The sequence below is a fragment of the Scophthalmus maximus genome, chromosome 17 (assembly GCF_022379125.1).
Source record: "Scophthalmus maximus strain ysfricsl-2021 chromosome 17, ASM2237912v1, whole genome shotgun sequence".
NCBI lineage: Eukaryota > Metazoa > Chordata > Actinopteri > Pleuronectiformes > Scophthalmidae > Scophthalmus > Scophthalmus maximus.
In genome coordinates this window covers 12,705,600-12,727,842 of record NC_061531.1, presented here as the reverse complement: position 1 = coordinate 12,727,842, position 22,243 = coordinate 12,705,600, and the positions used below count along the sequence as shown (strand labels likewise).

Genomic DNA, 22,243 nt, shown 5'->3' with positions numbered 1-22,243 from the left:
GTGCAACTCTTCCACTGGATGATAAAGGCAGACACAGTGATGATATTCAATGTTTTTTTTGGCGGTTTTATGTATATATTGAATCATTTGCTTTTGGATTTCCTTCATTGATTTGACAGCGGGTTAACCTTTGCTCCTCCAGGTAGAATTCTTCATTGGCACAAGGATTTTCTTCGTCTCAATTGTCCCCAGTTTGGTTCTGATAAGACAAGACAGATCACAACTGAGCCGCCATGACACACTAACTTTTAAAACGCATTTATTACGGCCATAAGAGCCAAAGCCGCTACAAAGAGGTCGACAACATCGAAAACAACCCTGTTGTTTTGACGTTTTCCACCCTGCCTAACCCAACCTGATTTGACATGCATTGGCTTTTTTTAAAGATGATATTTGAAAACCGAGATAAGGCACATTCCTCTGACAGATAACCTGCGTAGGAAAGTTCATGAGCAACTATAATGAACAAGCGAAAACACAGACAGACAGGAAATATTACTACTTTCTTGGCTACAGAACAGAATAATGTGTGAACAGTGAAGGTTAAATTGATTGATTGATGAAGTGTTGAAGACATGACAAAAGATCAAGAAACAAATCAAGATGTAGAGAGCAATCATTTTGAAAAGAAACATTTTCAACGGATCTACTTTACAGGGCCAGGAGTAAGTCCAACTGTAATATTAAAAGCACCAACATGGCGATTGATACCTTGTGCACACTGTATATAGCTTTTTTTATATCGTAAAATAATGCCTTTCCATAATGACATCATCAAGATATCGGAATAAGATGCACAGGGAAAATTGTTTACCAACTGTAAAAAGAAAACTTCCATTGGTTCCACAAAAATGCTGGCACACATGGTAATACGGAATTATGTCACCTAAATAGTCACAAAATAATTATTTGTACTATAAACAGTACATGCACGGCACTACAACATTTGACAAGAAAATGAAAGTTGATTATACACCACAGTGTTTGAGTGTGACTGTGTGTCATGCAGTGTACGGTACAATGTTGGCTGCATTGAGGCGTCATGCAGGTGAAGGGTTGAGGTTGTGTCAACAGAGGCAGGTTTTCAGCAGGAAGCAATGGCCTTCATCACTTCACCTTCATCATAGATCGACGGAGAGGCAGCCGGAGCCGTGTGGAATTCTTGTCATTTTCCTGTCAAACAGTGAGAGAACAGAGAACAGTGATAACCTCAGCGGTGACTGGTGTTGACTTATGGCCCATGGTCCCACATCATTCCATCCAGATGGCAGAAAATTATACAGTAGAGACTTTCAGAGTATGTATGAAACTTTCAAAATACTTTTTAAATGTCCCTGTGTTCATGATAAACTTGACTTCACTGGCAAAATGGAAACTTTTTTCCAACTTGGTTTTTCTCTCTCCCCGTTTTAGAAATAGAATCAGATTTCCTCAGCATTACAGATGACACACACACACACACACCACCCATACACCTTTAAAGATATGGAACACAAATTGTGGCAGCGTAATTGACGTTATGAGTGGATGATTTTCATTAGTATTATATGACATAATAGCTTGTGGAGTTGTTTGTGTAAATGGAGGACACGACATGAATTCATAATCCAGACAGCTGTCACAACACAACGTGTTTTAAAGGCCATTCAGTGAGAAGGCACACCTTCCCCTCGAGTCCCAGCTCTTTTCCAGCTCTGATGACAAAAAAGCAGCTGGAGCGACGCGTGTCTACGGACAGGGAATCAAACAGTGGAGGAGCCGTTCCACTTTTGTTCCGACTGTTTACACAGGATCTCTGAGGGATACGCTCAACTCCCAGTGTATTTAACTATGCAATGGTATTATGGCACACTTATTGTGGGTCGTCCACATTGTCTCGTAGTGTGCCTTCGTATGGATGATTGTCACAGACAAGCCTATATAAGTGTCACGTCAGGCTGGAAGGTAAAGAAGGAGACGTCAGGAGGGGAACTCAGTCATTCTGCAGTTATTAGTTATTATATGTGAAGCCTAATAGTCCTCATAGATTCCTGCAGTGATGCTTTCAGGAACATCATTTACCCACACCCTGGGCAGGGCAGTCTTCTTGCAGGTTTTACTAACAGCTGGTAAGTCTAACTTTCACAAAACAAATACAAATATTTAAAAAAGATGTCATTTACTTGCAGAATCATTTCTGAATGTATCACATACTTTTAGGATGTGGCGATGCAAAGTCCGGCTGCACAAACCGCAGATGTCTGGCTGAAATGCTGATTAAAAAAAACTACTCGTCTCAACCACAGTATGAAAACTGCACCCGGATAATACACGTGCCTTTAATTGAGTATCAAACTCTGGCAGTTGTAAGTCTTGTGTTTTGAGTTTTACATTTACATTTTAAGCTAATTGAGAGTTAAATCTCTCATAACTTGACCAAAGCCTGCTGAACGTGTGGAGGATGTATTTTGACCTGTCTGTTTGCAGCAGCACTCATTTATTATCTGTTTTTATTTCTTTTTTTCACAGGACACGAAGAATCTCCGCCTAATTAGTCGCCTGCAAGCAACACTTGTAAGCTTCAAGACAAAACACAAAAAACAACAAAAAACAAATGCATGTTTCTGTCACATTCATTCTGATTCTGCGCCACAGATCTGGAGAGATCCCGAGTTGAAGTGGAACACGTCAGTTTACGACTATAGTGAAGTGATCCTGCCAGTTAGTTCAATCTGGACCCCAGAGATCCATGTAACAAACGGGCAAGTCCTTTACACAAACTAGGACTATTATCACAAATTCAAGTTATGGAAAAAGTTCATCTGAACCCTCATTTGTCTCTTTTGTGTGTGTAGAATCTTAACAAATATGCAGCACAGCTCGCAGGACCTGCTGGCGTACAGTAACGGCACCGTGAGACACTCTGTGATCATAAACGCTGAGGTGAACTGTGAAGTCAATCTGTTCAACTATCCCTTCGCCGCTGATGCTTGTCCTGTCGCCATCCAAAGCTGGTCCATTGACGGTAAGCCAGGCATCTCAGTTAAACAAATATTAAAACAAAATTCTGTCAGCAATTTGGAGAATTTCCAAGTTTCCATTATAAATATGTGTTAATTCTTAAGATTCTTCTTCACATTTTAATTCATCTTCCTTAGTCAAATTTTTTTCTTTTTTTTCTTCATTTTTCTGTTACTTAAAAAAAAAGAAAATCCGATCGTGTCTCAGTGTGAAACGTGGATTTCGATTTCCCAGAGGGAAAATGTGTCTTCTTGCATCAATTTCAATGTCAATTTGTTTCAGTTCACACAAATCTTTTCATTCAACTGCATATGAATGGGTATCTATTTTCATGCAAAGCAAACAATGTTGAGGAAGACTTCCTTTCTTTCAGGATGTGGTTCAGAGCTGGCACTGGGTGACCTGAAGATGGTCGACAGCACCCACGGAGACTGGAAAACTGACAGTGTGTACTTGCAGAAAAAGAGGGACGACCGCAATTACATCTTGGTGAGTTCATTAACATGAGGAGGAGGTATAATTATTGTGGGTATGAGTTTAACTAAATTCCTGCAATAGTGGTAATAAACCTAAAATGTTTTTAATCGACCTGTGTGACCAGTCAGAAACGTTTTGTCAATGAATTGATATGTCGAACAACAGAATAGGCTCGAATTGAGTCTAATAACAGAACTTTTTAAAAGTGAATACTTACAAATTTCTGCACCCACAAAATGGAGCCAGAAATGTAAAAAAAACAGTAAGAATCCTATGGCCATGAAAGTCTGTCTTCCACACACCTCAGGTGGCACTGAGCATCAAATATACCAACCCCTTCATTACATTACTGCTGCCCACCATTCTCATCGTCTTGGCCGATGTGGTCAGCTTCTCCCTGCCACTTGGAGGCGGCGAACGCAACTCGTTCAAGGTCACGCTGGTGCTCAGCTTCACCCTGTTCCTCGGCATCCTCAACGACAAGCTGCCGGGAGACAGCCAGTGCAGCCCCATCATCCGTCAGTCGGCCCGCACGCACGTTTGCAAAAACACACTCGCAATATGCACACGACAAAAGTAGACGTGCAGCATCGGCGTCTCTTACCAGCTTGTCTGTGCTGCAGGAACCCACTTCTGCGTTTGTCTGGTGCTCCTGGTATTGAGCATGCTGGTGTCTCTGGTGCTGACACGCGTGGCCAAAGATGGCGGCATCATTTTGTGCTGCTGTTCCAAGCTGGCAGGCCCAAAGAAGACGGGAGACGGTGAAGACATAGAGGATGAGGGTGAGGAGGACTTGATTATGAACGTGTACATGTTATGTTTGCACTACAGTACCATTGGGTTAGAGCTGAGTGTATTTACACAGTGTAACACATTCAGTTTATTGCGTTATTGTGCATTCCTCACAGAAGCCACAGCAGACATCAGTGTCGTTCAGCTGAACGGTCCAGATGACACTAATAAGATGCTCAGAAAGGTGGTGAACTTCCTGCAGGCTTGTGAAGACAAGGACGCGGAAAGTGAGAGACGTCAGATTATTGCCAACGCATTGGACAGGACTTTCTTCTGGTTCTATTTAATTTTTGGCTCGGTGTACTTCTGTTCTATGACTTATGTGATGGTGAATTACACATGCACAGTTAACCATTTTGATTTCTGGTACTAATATTACAGTGTGTTTTCGCGTGTCTAAAACAAAAAAAGAATGGCTAAACTAATTTCAGCGCACATTTATTATATTCATTAAATGTATTCAGCCTCAAGATCAGTCAAGTATTGTTAGGCTGATTTGTACATTTTTATGTTTGATGTGTGAGAAATAAAAAAAAGAAATTTTATCTAGCTCCTGTTACTTTTTCCGGACTAAATCACATGATTTGATTTCCACTCATAGCAAAACCGTGCTCCCAAATATCAAACATGATGGAGGCAAGGTAAAGACAACTGATGCAGTCTATTGCTTTGTTGCCACCTAGTGGTTGAATCATTGACTCTTTTCACTTTACCCTCACCTAATTCAGTGTCTCAACCATTAAAACAAAGCTACTTAAGATTATCTAATGACAACTTAATATTTGTCATCAAATCGTGACATAATTACCATAATTAATATTTGTATTAAGTGGCTACTTCAGTGCAAGTTTATCTCAAGTAGCCAGCAGGGAACTTAAAGTTAATTTATGACACTTACAGTATGGCATTAATTTTGCTATAATGTTCTTATTTAGAGTTGCTCAAATACACTGTATTATTTAAAAATGAGCCATTAATAAGATTCAAATTCCAAAAGTAATGGTAAAACTTTATTGTCTTGGTTGTAAAACAACAATTTCCCCGAAACGTCCTGGATAAATGACCGGTTTCTGAATTAAAACCAGATCAAATTCTAAAGAGTTCTCCTTACAATTCACCACAATGTCAGATATAACATTGTTTTAAACAAAAAAATAAAGTTTGATCAAACAAAAACCATAACACAGGAGTAATATCCACAACCTAGGTTTGATTAGCAGCCACCAACAGCTCTATATATACCTCTGTATTCCCAATATGTCTTTTTCATATTCAAACATGCTGCACAACAATGACAAAACTTCAATCCAACTGGAAAAGACTTGTCAGACATCTGAGACACAGTCAATGCTTTAGTTTTGAGAACTAAAATGCCCTAAATTTAGGATCAAAATCCACGCAGAAATCACATATTTTAACATTATCTTCTCCTTAATGTTAAAGTTTCCAGTACTATGCATCTTACTGTTGGAATAAAGTGCCACATTATGGTTTGTGAGATTTCCTGAATAAATAAATAAACTAACAGAAGATAAATTAAAGCACAACAGTGTCTGTGACAGTCTGGTGGTAAACTCATCTTACAAGTTCGAGTTTGTCATTTAAATAACCAACTACAACACATCAATTAAAAAATATATATACCTCTCCCTGAAGTCTGCACTGATGCGCTATGAAAATAAATGTGTGAAATTTGTTCTAAAAAATTTGACTATTTTGATTGGAATTTATAGAAAACTTTGGCAATTATCCTTGAATTCTTCAAACAATGAATTCAAAAGAAACAACACGTACAAAATCCGTAAACCCTCAGAAAAGACCAGCCACCTTTTCCACAGGAATCAATGTGTTCATCCAGTTTTGTTTCTCCGTTACACTGCAGATGGTTGTCATGTGTCCTCTCTTCAACTTCAAACTCCCTCGGTTTTCTTCATCGCCTTTGGTGCAAAAAAAACCCCCAATATATATTAATACAACAGCTTATCAGATAAAATGTGGAAGAAGGGCACTAAGATTAAGATTTCAAATACCTGTTTTAAAATCTGGACACCGAGGTAGTTCTTTGCCATGCTTCCCAGGTTGGACTTTCCACCCACCTTACATCTGACATAACCATACAAGTTGGCCCATTGTAGAACCAAGCCCATTATGACAATAGCCTGTAGGGCAAAAAAAAGGCAAAAAAAATAAATATATATATATGTGTGTGTGTGTGTATATATATATATATATACATATATATACATATATATATCACATGCAGAAAAGAGACATGAACGAAACTGTCAGTGAAGTTCTTTGGACTGACTGACATTAAACCACACACAGAAACTCTGAACTGACCAGCCATTTAATCTTGAAAGAAAAGATGGTGCTGAACACCATGAGGATCCAGAAGATGGGGCCCACGATAAGTCCAAGCCAGAAGATCCGCGAATCAGCGTCGGACGTCGTGTTCACACCATGTGTCTGTCGACAAGTGAACAAGGTTTCGTCGTGTCCAAATGTCCCCATTGTGCCACACGATGTGTCTAACTGAGGACAGTGCGGTTTGATTTATGTTACACGACCTTGGACTAATCGGGCCATGCAGCTATATTACGTGGTGAAAATCTTGGCATTACACAAACATTGGCACTTACAATGCTGAAACATATTTAAATATTGTGTCCAACTGTACTGAAGCCAAACTGAAAAGAAGCCCTGTGCAAATACCAGCGCACTGTTCTCCGCTCACCTTCCTCGACTCAAACACCCAGCGGCTCCTTCCATCGCTGTCCACCTGATTCCACCAGCGAAGGCCCACCAACAACCGGCCAGACACGTTCTAAGCGATAAAAGGAAATCTGTCTGTAAATACTGGTATAAACATCATTAACATTGCACATGTGCATTGTTATTATACACACAAAACAAAAGACGAGAAGAAGAAAGAGCAAATAAAAAGTACTTCACACAACCTTGGAAGTGCAAAATGAAAAAATAAATAATTACATAAAATACAATTAATCTAATCAACTAAAAATATTCTTAAATTGAACGTTTAGGAAAAAAACTTTAATGACCAACTAATCTTTCCAGTCTTTTTTCAACAAAAATACTATCACGTGATAACTTTTTCATAGTAAGGCTTTGATGCGTTGTTTTTTTCTTATATATTGTAAACTGAGTAGAGCTGCAACCAAACGAATTGCCAACTGTTTTAATAATCGACTTATCGGTTCAAGTAGTTTTTTATGGAGAAAAAAAAGGCAAAATTATCTGATATCAGCTTCTTAAATGTGAATATTTTCTGGTATGTTTGCTCCTCGACGACAGTGAACTAAATATCTTTGGTCTGTGGACAAAACACAACATCATCTCATAACATTGGGCTCCGGGGAATTATAATTAGAAGGGGGGACACAATAAACTGAGCTATTATTCTATGAATCAAGAAAATCACAGGAAAATAGTAGCCCCACGTGCTGCCCAGAGGGAAAAAATTAGCATAATTTAATATCATTTGCATTTTAAGATGAGCCTGGGCTGCTCACCTTGACAGTCCAGAAGTCACATGACAGCAGCAGGATGATGGTGACCATACAGACCATGAAGCGACTGCTGAACATGTCGCACAGCAAGTAGACCAAGATGGCACTCGTCCGGAAGAAGAGGTGGAAGAACGACGCCACGGGATGCCTGGGGCAAAAGAGCGTCACTGCGTTATTTGTAGACATGAGCTGAAACATTTGGACGAGTTGGCCGCGGAAGGACGTGGACCTCACCGGATGTTAGACCTCCTCGGCTCGTCGTGGTCGTGATCCTCGCCAAAGAGTGGCGCGTCCTGGGCGTCCTGGGGACACACAAGCGTTAGCAGGGTTGACGCTAACTGCGCGTCTCCTGCGCGTCCCTCGTGATATATATTTGAAAAGTCGTCAATGTTTAAGTCTTAAAATATCGAATCGCCGTGTTCAAACAGATGACAGTCTCTAAATGTTCAAAACAAATCCAATTTCGGGCCGATTACCTGTCTCAGCATTTTTGAATTTGATAGTTCACCGTCTACTTCCTGGTGACGTGGATATAAACAAAACCGTGTGCGAAGGACCCCTGGCGTGTGGTGGCTTTGAACCCGCCTGACTCAAAGGTAAGCCCGTGTCGCAAATTGTATTCATGGATTGTTGTGACATAAATAAGTGTTGTGTTTTATTCCATTTTCCCGAGTGTGTTTTGGTAAAAGGTTCCTTGGTTGTGCGCATCTGTTCGTGCGTCTAGCTATCTATCAATCTCCTAGCTGTTGTCATAGAGCCAACAGGAACATCCAACCAGGAAATCACTTAACATGGTCATTTTGGTCTGCGAAAGAATGTTCCAAATGGCCAACTTACCCGAAACCAAAGGTTGACCATGGTGCAGGACAAACAAAAACAAAATGTAGAGTCTGGAACCAAAGTTTGGTTTATTTTCTTGAAAAAATACTTAGTTGCAGATAAATTTTCCATCTTTCATCCAATCAAGTTGGCCCTATAAAAAAAGTGGTAAAAGTAATAAAAATAACAAGAGGGCCTTTGCCAGCCTCCAGCTGGTCGGCGCTTGGGCCCTAATAATAATACGTGGCATAATAAATCATTCCCTTTCATTCAGTTTATTTCATTACTTGCCTTTATGTTGTGCATACACAGCTTGAAACATTAAATTGTACAAGATCAGCTTCAATGTTTTTTGTTCGTTTGGTTTTTTTTGCCTTGAAAATAATCTTCTGAATACATTTTCATTGTCAGCTATACATGCTATAACATATTGAGCAACATCAAAGCGATTACATTCGTCAGTCGTGTCAACTTCACAAATGTTTATGGTGGCTTTGGTACATGGAGAAATAACAAAGAGCGAAAAAAAAAACAGGTCTACAATTTTTTTCTTTAAATTTTTATAAATTCAAAAATGTTGGTCCTCCTGCAGTGTTATGAGGTCAGAAAAACCTCAAACAGACTGGCGACTGAATGCATGCGGTAAAAGATGCCAAAGGGGAGTCCAACATTGACGATGGCCGCCCACATGTTGAAGTTGTAGAATTCAGTTTCAGTGTCATGGTCGAACTGGGGACGAGCACCAAAAGCCGGCATGATCCACAGCTGCCAAAGACAGAGATGAGAGAAACAGGTTGAGTGTTTGGTGAATTTTCAAACAGTGACTTTGAAGCAGTGAAGGGAGAGGCTACTCACTATGATGTTGCCCAGTAGCAGAAACGTGCAGACCTCCTTCAACACCCGTCTCTTCCATAACAGTTTGGGTCTGTGGTCAGCCGTGTGGCCGTGTGGGCTGTGCTCGGTGGGCATCGGGCTGGCCTTCTTGCCCATGTCCGATTCCTCCAGGCTGCTCAGCTCTTTGCCTGGCTGCAGCACATATGGATTTAAAACCACAGTGACGGTTTGCACCTCATGGAAGGGCTCCAGATGCAGCCCTTCGATTATGAAAAAGTTTTGCAGGCCGAGCTGGATCACCATCAGGATGCCCCAGGCCAGGTTGAGTCGGTTTAAGTAGCCTTTGGCTCCTGTTGCAATCATGGCTACGATGGTGAAGTAGCTGATGACGAATTGCCCCAGTGAGGCTCCCACCAGCAGCCCTACGTCCAAGCTGCGTGTGGGGTTTTTCTCAGAAACATGCTCCCTGTGGTCTACCTTGTAGATAGCGCAGCCGATCACGGTGGAAATGGACATCATGGTCACTATGACTATATTCATGACAAAGTGCATCATCACGTATTTGTCTTTATCGTTGTCGTCATCGCTTTCCTTTTTCATTTCCATCTCGTATACGATGAAAGTTGCCAGGCCTGCCACAACTAAGAGCATTCCTGTCACAGGCCCGAGAAAGACATTCCTCAGACTGAATTTAATTTTGTGGTGGGAGTGTTCATCTGCCACTCGACTTACGTTTTTCCACATGACATAGGCCATGGCAGAGGCAAAGAGGCTGTACTCGATATTGAATGGGTACAGGTAGTAGTAGGCCTCCTTGAAGATGCTACATGAAGTGTGGCTGCACTTGCACTTACTGTCTCCATAACTCGCTGTGAGATCAGACAGAGCACAGGAAGAGAGAAGTATTATGTTGTTGTATTTTTTTTGTAAATTGATTTACTGAATCTACGCTGGTCGCTTAATCTGCTTTAATTACCTCTCAGGATGTACTGGCTTCGTCCATGGAGTTTAGTGGTATTCTCAGGATATTCGGGAATGGTTGTTTGGTGAAGAGACTCTTCTGTGACCGCTGTCATCCACACCACCAGATTTGTGGAGAGGGTGAGCATCAGCCCACAGCTAAATACAAGATTGGATGAAACGGGAGAAAAATGATGAGCAATGTCCCTTATAATATTCTATCCTTTGATGTGAATATGTGCCAAAGTTTTAATGGGTTCTTCCTTGGCACATGGCCCGGTTTCCTTTTTGCGTAATTCTGCTGACAAACCAACCAACTGACCAAAACCCAAACAGGGTGAAAACATAACCTCCTTTACTGAGGTAGTAATTGGCAAGAGTCTTGATAATTAATGATTAAAGTCACGTTTTTAAAGCAAATGAGAACATTTGCTGGTCTTCTCTATAATACTCAACTGAATACCCTTGAGTTTTGGACTGTTCATCAAGTAAAACAAATAATTCAAAGACGCCAACATAGACTAGGAAAGCTTAATCCATACTGAAAATAATAAGTGTTTGCAGCCCTATTCGAGGTTACTGTAACACAATCGAAATGATAATTTCACCTCTTCGTGGTCGGCAATTAAAATCAGTCCTGTAGCAGAAACACCCACGTTATTCACAATGTCCTGCACCAATACATTTTTAAGTATCAAAATATATACCCATAAGGATACAAAGACAGTGAGATATGGTAAAAAAAAAAACTAAGATAGGAATTTGTCACCTACCGTGTTATATTCCTTTGTAGCTGCACACAGTCCTTCGCATGGATCCACAAGAAGTATGTCTGCAAATAGATTTCACAATTATCTTAGTGTTTTTAGAACCTTAAAGAGTCAATAAAGGGACCTTATTTAACAGTCTGGCATTTAAGGCGTTTTTTTTTTTACCTGCACCAGTACGAAAACAAGTTGCACCACAGGGAATGCAACCTTAACAGCCGAGTCACAGTGCAGGTAGCCCACATAGCTGGCTATCTTGAAGATGTCCATGATGATACTGAGCAGCCCGAATAGCACAAGTCCCCCTGAAGGGAAAAGAACATGTAAAACCATCCAAAACCGCTATGTAAAGGAATGCTTCCAAAGCAAATGGAACAGTATTTACCCCTGAGCCATATCGGTCCTGCGTGGGCATCCTGGTACAAGACAGCATTTTCTTTCCTGGACGTGAAAATGGTGTAGTAAATCATCCAAATGGAGGTGAGCAGGAGGAGGATGATGAGGTAAATCTGCAGGTCTGAGGTTCTGATGTTCACGTCGTTGTGAGCGCTGCCGCTGGCCAAGGAGCATCCCAGGATCAAAATGTTTACACAAATGATCCCGGACAGCATCGATCCCCAGTGTCGGCCCCTCTCCCTCACGACTCCGCTGGGAGGGACGCCGAGGTCAGGTTCACACGTGCTCCCCAATCGACCCTGCGCGTTGATGTTGTTGGACAGGTGGGCCTCCTCCGTCTCCCTGTCTTTTGCCGTCATCCTACATTGTTCACAGGGATTGCCATCGGTCAAACAGTTGCAGGGGTAGCCGGTGTTCAAGCACATGTTTCTTCTCTCTCTCTGGCCTATTCACAAATGAGTTGTATGTTGTTTGCATCTGGCCGCACATGACACATTACAGGTTTAACAACTACACCCACTTGCTGGCTCCATTTAAAGGCTGATCCCACCCTGGCGAAACTTTTCCATGGAATAAAACAAATCTGCATAATTGTCACCTTGTCGGTGCTCCACAAAAGAGCAGTTTTCAAATCAACAAATGGGATTTGATTTCCTTCCATTTTCCTTTGATTTTCATCTTGTTTCAGAGGCATTGCGTGTCAACAGGACTTTGCTTGATAAGAATCCACATTTTCTTGAAAAAAAGGTTATCTACTCTTCATCTCTTCTAAAATCCAGAATAAAATCACACTTGAAATAGCTGTATAGTAATTGGTGAATTGCTCCTTTCAATTTGCCAAGAGCAGTTCAACAAAGCAGTGACCTGCTAAAGATAAAGAAGAGGTTTCAGGGTACCTGTAAGCCTACCTGACGTAGTGTGAGCCTGGGAAGCAGTCTGAATCATCGAGGCTTTTATACGCCTCCAAAAACACAGTGGTTTACTGTCCAAAGAGTCATAAATGTCAATAAATCTGTTATGAACAACACCATATTATTACCAAACACAGCGTGTTGTGCTCAAAATATTCGCATAAAGTTCAAAAGATGTTTCCAGGAAAAACCTTTTTCACGAATTGCAAAATACAAGAAACCGGTTCCTTTTCAGATAAACAGCAGTTCTTTTGATTTTGTACAAATAGATGTTTAATGTCAGTCCCTTTTATATAAGTTTCAGCGGCACGCACAAAATAAATGCTGAGGTTGACATCAAAGGCATGTTTTACCAATACTCTTATATGGATACTGTCTAGGTTGAATGGGTTGTGTTGTCTTCGTTGACTTCAACCCTATGTTTTAACTGCAGCCGACCACACAGCCTTCAACGTGATGAAACGTCTTCATAGACGTAGTGTCCTTTTCAAGTCAATTTTATTCGGTGCTTGAAGGGGAATACTTTCAGCTCTTAAATGCTATTCATGGCTCCATTACGAGATGTACTGATACTTTTCACAGCATGATGCCCGAGGTGTTGCACATGAAAAGCCTGTCTACTATCTGTGTCTATTGTTATGGAAGTTTCTGTGGGGTCGTTTGTGTGAAGAACCTCAAGGCTCATGAGCCACCTGTTCAGATATGTGTAGATTAGGTCAGTACATATGCAAATGGTTTTTTTCTTTTCTTCAGGGCGTGGCTGACAGCAGAGATACATTTTCTTAGTTTCAACAGTGATGAAACTAAGAAAATGTATCTCTGATTCATCACTCCCAATCACTCCATTGGGAAATCCTTCTTTGTCAATGCTCACGACATAAGGAACCTTTCTGAAAATATTTCAAATTTAGAACAGCGGCTTAATGAAAAGAACACGGAAATGACAGTGAAAGCACTGATTTTGTCATTCACATTGCATTCTCAAATGTTGGTATACTCATCATTTCCTCATCAAACAGTGGATGGGTTTTGTCCTCAAGGTCACTCCTCGATGAGTTTGACAGAATAAAGAAAAGCTGTTGAATTTTTTTATTCATTTAATTTCATTTGTTTCAGATTGAATAACATTTAGTGAAAATGTAAACATTCGACTAGATCACCCAACGATGTAGATACATTTCATAGCCTGTAATTTAGGGGGGGAACGAATTGTTAACAGATTGGCCACTTTCAGATTGGGGGTATCTTAAAACACCGCTGAGGGAAACTCAGACCAGAGGAGCCCCCAGTCTGCTGTGGACCACGGTGGCCACCGGGAGCACTGTCATCCGTGCGCATCGACCGTGCGCATCATCCGTGCGCATCATCCGTGCGCATCGTGGCGTCCCTGGATACCGGCGACGCGCTCAGCCTGTGGCGCGCAACAGGAGCTGCTGGCCCCGGAGCTTCAGACGACGACGACGACGACGACGATGGTGGTGTCTGTGTTGATGCAGCGGAATGGAGTCGAGCAGGGTGGACTGATCCTGCACCATGAATGACAGGTACCACAAGGCGGCCCGGGACGGCTACCTGGACCTGCTGAGGGAGGCCACCCGGAGGGAGCTCAACGCACCGGATGAGGATGGCATGACACCGACGCTGTGGGCCGCCTTCCACGGCAACCTGGAGGCTCTGCGGCTCATCGTGGCGAGGGGGTGGGTCCGCACCTCATATGACTTGACAGACTCACTCATCATGTCCATCTTCAGTCATTGGTTGTCTGCTGGGAAAGCAGTTCAAGAGCAAGAACAATTTGACTCAATTTCCTTTTTTTTTTTCATTCTTAAGATGTTCATTTCATCAGATTGCACAGATGTAGGGCAAATTCTTTAGATTTATTTATCCTACCCCACTGAAATAATATTTGAATGTTCAAATCGCATTTTTACAGGGACTAACAATATTACACTATAAGGCTGCAGCTAACGATTATTTTCATAATCGATTAACCTGTCGATTATTTGCTAGATGAATTGATTATTTGTCTGGTCCATAAAATTAACTGAAATATATTTTTTTAAATGTCGATGGTGTTGCCCAAACCCCAAGATGATGTTTTGTTTTGTCCACACACGTAAGATATTTAGTTCACTGTCACAGAGGAGCCAAGAAACCACAAAATATTCACGTTTAAGAAGCTGAAATCATAGAATGGCAAAAAAAACTACTTGAACCAATAATCGATTATCAAAATAGTTGGCGATTAATTTAATATTCAATTAACTGTTGCAGCTCTACTACACTAACAGTGCAGGTAACTTCTGGCAGTGTGCAGCAGTTATTTGAGTATAACATGTAGAGACAGTAACAGAGTCTGACATAGTGTACATAGATTAAACCTTGACCTATTTGTTCCTGGCCAAAAGAGAGAACATTATTAGGTAAGTATTAAATAACAACAATTTGGACAGATCTGAAAACCCCTTTTTAGGGCTGTGCACTATATTTGAATATGAAACATATTTCTGCTAAAGCAGGAATAAAGAATACACTTGTTAGATACATTCATTATAATGTATTCTGAATCTTATAATTAGACAAAGCTTTGCATGTGCTAAATTTAAAATCTTCCAAACAGGTCAGTGATTTTATTGTAATTGAGGTTTTCCGATGCGGTTGGATGGCGGAGTAACCATTAGAACCACTTTCTGGAGGTCATATATATATAGGTTTTTACCAATACATCATGACAAAAGATATTGTTTTCAAAGCTCTATTGGACTATTGATTTTGGAAACAATAAACACTTCTATACCATTTAACAGGATGACACTGTTCGAGGACGCCTGATCGGCGCAGCTGATGCTCTTTAGTCAGTATTTATGAAAACAAGAACATATATATTGGCCTGTAAAGACATTTAAAAAATATATTACACATGAGATAAAACCCATATCCCAACCCTGAACTGTTGTTTTAAATAATGCTTCGGTAATTTGGTTTGATAGTCGATTACGGAAAGACACATTAATGTATTTTAATAAAAAATAAGGAAGATTTTCCAAATAACCAGTACACAACATTACTTCAATGAAGTATATCATGGCACAACTATAATCAACTGGTGTTTGATGTTTAAGTTTCATTATGAAATTCAAAGTTTTTATTTTGGCTTTTTATTTCTTTTAACGTATAGGCCATTGACCATGGTAACACGCTGTTTGAAAGAGCGATGGAATCAGCTACTGTATGAAAACATACTGCTGGCCTTTCATGAGCAAAATGTGCAAATGTGATTGGTATTCATGGGATGAGGAAACGCACAACTGCCCATTCCTCATCTTTTCTGGCTGACCTGTTTTGCTTGCCAGCCAGAAAAAAAGGGCCCATTATCAATCTGCTTAATTGTGTAAAGTTTTCGAGAGGCTCACTGTAAAAGAGAGAACGTTATTCATCAGTGTTTAGTTCATTTAATCCATAACATCCAAATTTTGGAAAGATGCTTTTATTTTTTACAGTTTCCTTAAAACACACAAGCAGCAAACTATGTGATAATACAAAATTTCCCATGGATTTTGTGTACACATGGTTCTGGATGTATTTAGCTTCCAAGGACATACAGTAGTAATCCTCCGTTGATGGCACAAATCATTAACTTCTGATTGACACGAGGCACTAAAATGAAACATTAATTGCTGCCGTAAAGTTTCACAGAGGCGCCAGACTCGTTAGACCCTGGGGATATGTTGAAGAGAAGTTAAATGCCGTTTCATAATCTTCATGGGAAAGAAACCATGCTGCTCTGTATTTGGCATGTATATTGGATTGGGGGCGACCTGCAGTAACATCAAGCTGTCAAAGGAGGTGGAGATGCAAACAGCCCATTCTGCGATTAAAAAAATAAAAATAAAAAAAAAGGGCAGGGAGAAGTGAGTAGACCTATCACAACTGCGGTCAACATTTTACAAGGACATTCATAAATGATATCACATAAAGCTATCATGTTCGATGGTCCCAAACGATGACAAGCATATTGTATAATATTCAGGAGTTCAGTAGGCGATAAATGTTTCATCTCGACATGAAAATTTAACATTGCTAATTGCGGTTTATCTTTTCTCATCAATTTATAGCACCTTATAACATAATGTCATGTTCCCACATATATATATATATATATATATATATATATGCTCAGTGCAGGTTAGACCTGTCATCCCTTTGTTTGATCATCGTTTTACTGTCACTTTCTGGCCTGTTCGCCACATACAGTCGGTCATGCGCCCTGATGACAACCCCCTCCTCTGTGCTCAAGCTGCCCGCGATCCCAAAACTCCAATCCTCGTGTCCAGATAATGAAAAAAGAGCAGGGGCCTGAAATCAGAGTGGGACCTTGCTAATCGCTGCCCAGGTTGGGTCTGGCAGAGCTGACACACATTCCCTGTGTGTGTGTGAAAAACCCTACAACGCAATCCATCAATAATGAATCTGCACTTCAACAGTAGCTTCATGTCCATTCCATCAAATATTCAGCAGTTTGTTCGTGGCAACATTGGAGGACAGAGACGAGACACAAGACAGTTCGGTAAACATGTTACGCCGGCCAGAGGACTATAAAGTGAAAAAGAAGAGAAAAGAAAAAAAACGATCTGTAAATCATGAATGAATCTCGTTTACCTTCGAATATCAGTAAGACGCTTATGGAATATTAGGTCGAACAACATTTTATCAATGAGCCAACAAATGAGCATTCATAGACGGTTGAATTCCAGGCTCACGACGGCACAGAAAAGTACGAGAGAAAGCACCGTACACATCTGTTCTTCATATCATCCAACCAGCTGCAACACTTTACGTTTTCAAAGGGGAATTCAGCATGACATCATGATCCATGCACAGTTGTGCTTTCTGTGTCAGCGCCAACCTACTCGGCCTCCCCTGAAACTGGATACTGGTTGTGTAGCGGTGGTGCTGGCAAGCCTGTGGTCATATTACAGGCCGACAGCGACCGTGCAGCACACGTAGAGGTAACCCTGAGGTCGGGGACTGTCAGCCAAGGGTAAATATTGTTATGGCCTTGCATAGAAATTGCTTGTGTAGGACTCTGGGAGCATTTAGAAAGGTGGTTTCCTATAGAAGGCCTAAATGGTTGTTTTCTAAAAAAAATAAGGCAATGAGATGTTTACACTATAATTTTTTTAAGTAAGGCCCCATTAATAACCCACAGTTGGCAGGTCAGTGTTGAAAACATGATCAATAATCTCATGCTCACTCATGAGTGAAGGAGGGAACATTTGCTCAAGAAATATTTCTTGTCTGAGCAGGGATGAAATAGAAATATCTATTTAGTAAATCTGAGACACATTCTCCGAGTGTAAAGGATGTAACCTAGGGCGGCTGCGGCTCAGGAGGTACAGTATGGTCGTCCTCTAACCCGAAGGTCGGCGACTCGATCCCCGCCTCCCCCAGTCTGCATGCTGATGTGTCCTTGGGCAAGACACTTGACCCTAAATTGCCTCTTCCGGCAGTGAATGAACGTGACAGAAAAAGTGGTAAATGTGGTAAATAGCTGCGCTGCATGAATCTGTGTGAACGGGTGAATGTGACGTTGTGCTGTAAACTAATATGTTTCTCACGGCCCACAGAGGAAACCCTGACAAGTGTGACATATGGGGGAACACGCCGCTCCACCTGGCAGCTGCCAACGGTCACCTCAACTGCCTCTTATTCCTGGTGTCCTTTGGTGCCAACATCTGGTGCCTGGACAACGACTACCACACGCCGTTGGACATGGCCGCCACAAAGAATCACATGAACTGCGTCCGCTACCTGGATTCCATCGCAGTCAAGCAGACGGGCCTCAACCCCAAGCTGGTCGGCAAGCTGAAGGACCGGGCGTTTCGTGACGCCGAGCGACGGATGAAGGAGTGCATGAAGATGCAGAAGAAACACCACAAACACATGGAGCGAAAGTTTCATAAGGAGGCGTCTGAGGCTTCCGCGTCCGACGTCATGAGTTTTTCCAGTTACAGCAGCAGCTCTATTAGCCACAAGCTGCGCGGCTTCAATGCCGCGACCGTCAGTGTGCCATATTCACAGGTCAGGAGTTATTATAAGGCTAATGTAATACATTTTAGTTTTACTTTTGCTACATCTATTCCTGCACAGTTTGTCATCTGGAAATGTTTCCCAAGGACTGTTAGATGCTACCATAATGACCATGTTTAACAGTTTTTACCATGTTCACAATGTTAGTTCAATCTAGCTAATTAGAACGAGACACAAACAATAACTGATCCTGAAAGATATGTATTGTAAAGTATTAGACTAATTTAAAATTTGGACTGAAGATGGTGTTGTAAGAAGAGTGAAGGGATTACGAAAGATGAAACGATTCATCATCTCGCGACCATGAATGTCTATATAAAATTTCTTGGAAATTTATCCAATAGTTGTCATGCTACTGTGGCAAATACATTTAATAGAATACATCAAATGAAACGAGTAGCTTTGAGAAAAAGTATGAAAAATAAATGAATTCATATCAAAGATTTTGAAATTGGACTAAAATACAATGGCTTTAAGAATATTTATTGTATTCCTGTCCTGGTAGGCTACTCTCCATGCCACAAATCGAGGGAAAACAAAGATCCAGAAGAAGCTGGAGAAGAGGAAACAAGGAGACGGGACCTTTAAAATCTATGAGGATGGAAGGAAGAGTGTGCGCTCCCTCTCAGGACTTCAGCTGGGCAACGATGTCATGTTTGTCAAACAGGGGACGTATGTTAACCCGAAAGACCGCGGCCGCCGCAATATTCGTGACATGTTTTCCAGAAACGATGATGATGCCATTTCACGTGCCATGAGCGAACCAGACCTCCACGGGCCCGATGTGGACTATTCTGAGATCAGCACCGACTCGGGACATGATTCCCTCTTCAACCGGCCTGGTCTGGGCACCATGGTCTTCAGGAGGAACTATGTGAGCGGGGGGATGTTTGACCTCGGTGGCCAGGATGAGGCCAGCGTGGACCGGTCAGGCAATAATGTGCGTTTACGCAGTCGGCTGCAGCAATACCCAAGTCTAGATGCAGACAGCATCGGCAGTGCACGCAGCCTACAGGAGAGGAACGTGGAGGACCTGCCCTGGGACGACGTTGAATTAGGGCTGGACGACGACGATGAGCCGGAAACCAGCCCTCTGGAAGTCTTCCTGGCCTCACAGAGCATGGGCGAGTTCTCCTCCATCTTCAAGAGGGAGAAGATTGACCTTGAAGCACTGCTACTGTGCTCTGACCACGATCTGAAGAGTATCCACATCCCCCTGGGGCCGAGAAAAAAAATCTTGGATGCCTGTAACAGACGCCTGGAGACAATAGAGGACCCCGATTGCATCGAGGACACAGAACTGTGACTGCTGAGATTCTCAGTGAGAGAGTGTCGTAAAAAAAAAGGTATTTGAGCAATGACCTATTGTTTGTTACGTTGTCCTCCGGCACACTGGATTTGATATAAAAAACAAAATATGTGAGGGAGTGCCAACTTTCAGCTTAAATTTGAGTGCCCACATCTGATGAGGGGTTTTGGGACTTATGGACATTTCTGTGGTAGAAGAACCTGTATTGTTTGGATGCAAGCAGTTTAACGCCTTGTTGTTTTTCTTTCCTTCCCTTGCTGGTGCATTGTGCATTTCTTCACCTTTGTGCTTGCAATTGTACATAATCATAAACAAGAGCTGCCTTCAGACACGCACTGAATTTTCCTGAATGCAACAGACTGTTGCGGACCCAAATTTCTGGACATTTTCCGACGTTCATGTCTGAACACAGTTCAAGTTTGGGCCTACTCATAAAAAAGCATTGCTCCACAACGCCACTAGTGGTCAGGACTTACTAAGGGTAACTTTAATATTTGATTGCAAATCCTTTTGCTGTCAGTGACTCGTGTCCGTGACTCACAGACGTTTCCACGGTGATGCTCTGTCAGGCTTAATTTCAGCCATTTTGACTTCTTGCCTGTTGCAGGTGCCTCACACCGTCAGTCTAGTCGTTATCGGTGGAACACGTTACGTGTCAAAAGGCTGACATGCGCAGCGCAGAACATTCAGCCTAAAATGCTGGCCTGGTCTGGATACATACTTTTATTGTCATGTTACATAACGCTAAAGCTAAACAACTCCATATAAGAAGGTCCGAACTGTATGGATGTGAACATTATCCCAAAATGTCAGGATTATAACTTCGCAGTAATTCATTTTAATTTCAGTGTGCTGCAGTTGAGCCAAGAAATATATTAAAAAAAACAAAAATGCATTTACGGACTGCACTGGACATGTTGCTTCTTTCTGTTCAGATCTAGCCACCACCAACGCGTTGTGAAAAGAACTCCTCTTAAGCTACAAACAAGGATTCTCGTCGTTTTTAATTCTGTCGTGCAGATAATGACAGTCAGCTGTGTGCTCATCCAGCCGCAGAAGGTCAGAGGACCATTGTCGAGTGAATGTCACAGGGAGGACTTAATGATGTAGCTCTCCTCGTAACTCGGCGCGAACAAAGTGGAAAGGATACTGTCAAGATATGAATATGTCAAACAAACAAGAGGAGATGAATTCCCGAAACAGGAATCTATCACAGAAAATACCTCTGTGTGTTGGTTGGTTGGTTGCAGTCCAGTGCGCCGCATGGTTTAACAAACTGAAAGACTGTTACAGAGTGTAGTGCCGTGCAGTGGCATTGTATGCCGTGTGGCATAGTTAACAAAGAGTTGATTGTGGGGGTCTGTGTCCCCCTGAATGTGCTTGCCCCCGTGGGGTAGATCCTACCACCTCGTGTGCCTGCATTGCTTGTGCCTGTGCATTTGCTTAAAAGCGTATTTTTGTAACTTCATTATTAACTGTTACACTAACAACAACATTTTCCGCTCGGAGCTACTCAGCTGTTGTCTTTGCCGATGCATTTTTCATCTCTGTACACCGTTTACATACAGCGAGCCACGTCAGTCTCAAGTGCGGCTCCCTGGCAGTGCAGGCCAACTGTTCATTGAGATTACTTGTTATTATGTACTGTGGTATTGTAAAACTACAGTAAAAAACAGCTTATTTGGCATGTTTATTTTGCAATACACAATGTGAATTGTAGTTTTTTGCATGCTCATTCCACTAGGAGGATTATAAACCTTTGTATATCACCCATGTCTGTTTTGACAATGTGTCAATCTTCCAACAGTTTTTCAGAATAATATACATCTGCACCGGAGCACATGTCGATGTTGGATTTTATCTACAGTCTCTAACATTGCGAAATTACTTTACTCATGATTCCATATGATTTGCTCTGCTGCTCAAATTGAAGATATTCAGCTCAAGGGTTGTGTACTTGTCATATTTCTGGGTGTATTGGAGGGAAATGAGTTTACAAATTAAAATTGTACACATATTACACATAATGGATTTTATATGTCTGGCTCAGATGTTTCTTGACCTTTTTAATGTTTATGTAATTTCCACTTAACAACAATTTATTAAACAAATTTATATTTGGTTAAAATACTCTGAAATATTGTATAGAATTTGGTTGGAAGCTGGTTAAACTATAGATTCTAACATTGAACATCCTGTCTCTGTAAAAAGAGATTTCTGCCAAGACTTTTGGTGTGTGTGTGTGTGTGTGTGTGTGTGTGTGTGTGTGTGTGTGTGTGTGTGTGTGTGTGTGTGTGTGTGTGTGTGTGTGTGTGTGTGTGTGTGTGTGTGTGTGTGTGTGTGTGTGTGTGTGTG

At 41.5% G+C, this 22,243-nt stretch overlaps 4 protein-coding genes across 7 annotated transcripts; 2 read left to right on the top strand and 2 right to left on the bottom strand.

The window, feature by feature from the left end:
• Nucleotides 1–1,167: 1,167 nt before the first annotated feature.
• Nucleotides 1,168–4,773, top strand: LOC118288978 (5-hydroxytryptamine receptor 3A-like). Its single transcript, XM_035615596.2, has 9 exons — nucleotides 1,168–2,108; nucleotides 2,200–2,345; nucleotides 2,509–2,553; nucleotides 2,635–2,741; nucleotides 2,835–3,004; nucleotides 3,374–3,489; nucleotides 3,785–3,995; nucleotides 4,101–4,259; nucleotides 4,386–4,773. Exons 1-9 carry the CDS (start codon nucleotides 2,039–2,041, stop codon nucleotides 4,640–4,642), a joined length of 1,281 nt encoding a protein of 426 aa, XP_035471489.2. The 5' UTR covers nucleotides 1,168–2,038; the 3' UTR covers nucleotides 4,643–4,773.
• A 484-nt stretch (nucleotides 4,774–5,257) lies between these two features.
• On the bottom strand, nucleotides 5,258–8,380 carry LOC118288981 (Golgi apparatus membrane protein TVP23 homolog B). The gene is made up of 7 exons (XM_035615598.2): nucleotides 8,279–8,380; nucleotides 8,037–8,104; nucleotides 7,806–7,950; nucleotides 7,007–7,096; nucleotides 6,613–6,738; nucleotides 6,300–6,428; nucleotides 5,258–6,206 (listed from the first exon to the last, which is right to left on the bottom strand). The coding sequence occupies exons 1-7, from the start codon at nucleotides 8,288–8,290 to the stop codon at nucleotides 6,180–6,182; spliced, it is 597 nt and encodes a 198-aa protein (XP_035471491.1). The 5' UTR covers nucleotides 8,291–8,380; the 3' UTR covers nucleotides 5,258–6,179.
• On the top strand, nucleotides 7,945–21,908 carry ush1ga (Usher syndrome 1Ga (autosomal recessive)). 2 transcript variants are annotated; one of them, XM_035615594.2, is made up of 4 exons: nucleotides 7,945–8,398; nucleotides 13,724–14,186; nucleotides 18,117–18,570; nucleotides 19,085–21,908. In XM_035615594.2, exons 2-4 carry the CDS (start codon nucleotides 14,023–14,025, stop codon nucleotides 19,883–19,885), a joined length of 1,419 nt encoding a protein of 472 aa, XP_035471487.1. In that variant the 5' UTR covers nucleotides 7,945–8,398; nucleotides 13,724–14,022; the 3' UTR covers nucleotides 19,886–21,908. The 2 variants fall into 2 exon arrangements, with proteins under 2 accessions (XP_035471487.1, XP_035471488.1); XM_035615595.2 differs by lacking the exon at nucleotides 13,724–14,186.
• LOC118288976 (proton channel OTOP2-like) lies at nucleotides 8,881–12,502 on the bottom strand. Of its 3 annotated transcripts, none has more exons than XM_035615591.2 (7): nucleotides 12,475–12,502; nucleotides 11,568–11,938; nucleotides 11,351–11,487; nucleotides 11,189–11,247; nucleotides 10,432–10,574; nucleotides 9,477–10,324; nucleotides 8,881–9,386 (listed from the first exon to the last, which is right to left on the bottom strand). In XM_035615591.2, exons 2-7 carry the CDS (start codon nucleotides 11,935–11,937, stop codon nucleotides 9,216–9,218), a joined length of 1,728 nt encoding a protein of 575 aa, XP_035471484.1. In that variant the 5' UTR covers nucleotide 11,938; nucleotides 12,475–12,502; the 3' UTR covers nucleotides 8,881–9,215. The 3 variants fall into 3 exon arrangements, with proteins under 3 accessions (XP_035471484.1, XP_035471485.1, XP_035471483.1); XM_035615592.2 differs by lacking the exon at nucleotides 12,475–12,502 and adding an exon at nucleotides 12,177–12,445; XM_035615590.2 differs by lacking the exon at nucleotides 12,475–12,502 and having other exon boundaries at nucleotides 11,568–12,151.
• Nucleotides 21,909–22,243: the final 335 nt, after the last annotated feature.

Coding starts and splice junctions, on each gene's coding strand:
- LOC118288981 (XM_035615598.2), bottom strand. Junction 7,951..8,036: donor CCGAGGAGGTCTAACATCCG/GTGAGGTCCACG, acceptor CTTTTGCCCCAG/GCATCCCGTGGCGTCGTTCT. Junction 6,429..6,612: donor CTTTCAAGATTAAATGGCTG/GTCAGTTCAGAG, acceptor TTTGCCCTACAG/GCTATTGTCATAATGGGCTT.
- LOC118288978 (XM_035615596.2), top strand. CDS start 2,039: ATGCTTTCAGGAACATCATTTACCCACACCCTGGGCAGGGCAGTCTTC. Junction 2,109..2,199: donor GCAGGTTTTACTAACAGCTG/GTAAGTCTAACT, acceptor ACATACTTTTAG/GATGTGGCGATGCAAAGTCC. Junction 2,554..2,634: donor GTCGCCTGCAAGCAACACTT/GTAAGCTTCAAG, acceptor TCTGCGCCACAG/ATCTGGAGAGATCCCGAGTT.
- ush1ga (XM_035615594.2), top strand. CDS start 14,023: ATGAATGACAGGTACCACAAGGCGGCCCGGGACGGCTACCTGGACCTG. Junction 14,187..18,116: donor CGGCTCATCGTGGCGAGGGG/GTGGGTCCGCAC, acceptor CACGGCCCACAG/AGGAAACCCTGACAAGTGTG. Junction 18,571..19,084: donor TCAGTGTGCCATATTCACAG/GTCAGGAGTTAT, acceptor CTGTCCTGGTAG/GCTACTCTCCATGCCACAAA.
- LOC118288976 (XM_035615590.2), bottom strand. CDS start 12,003: ATGTGCTTGAACACCGGCTACCCCTGCAACTGTTTGACCGATGGCAAT. Junction 11,248..11,350: donor TTGTTTTCGTACTGGTGCAG/GTAAAAAAAAAA, acceptor ATCTATTTGCAG/ACATACTTCTTGTGGATCCA. Junction 10,575..11,188: donor CTACAAAGGAATATAACACG/GTAGGTGACAAA, acceptor TCTTGTATTTAG/CTGTGGGCTGATGCTCACCC.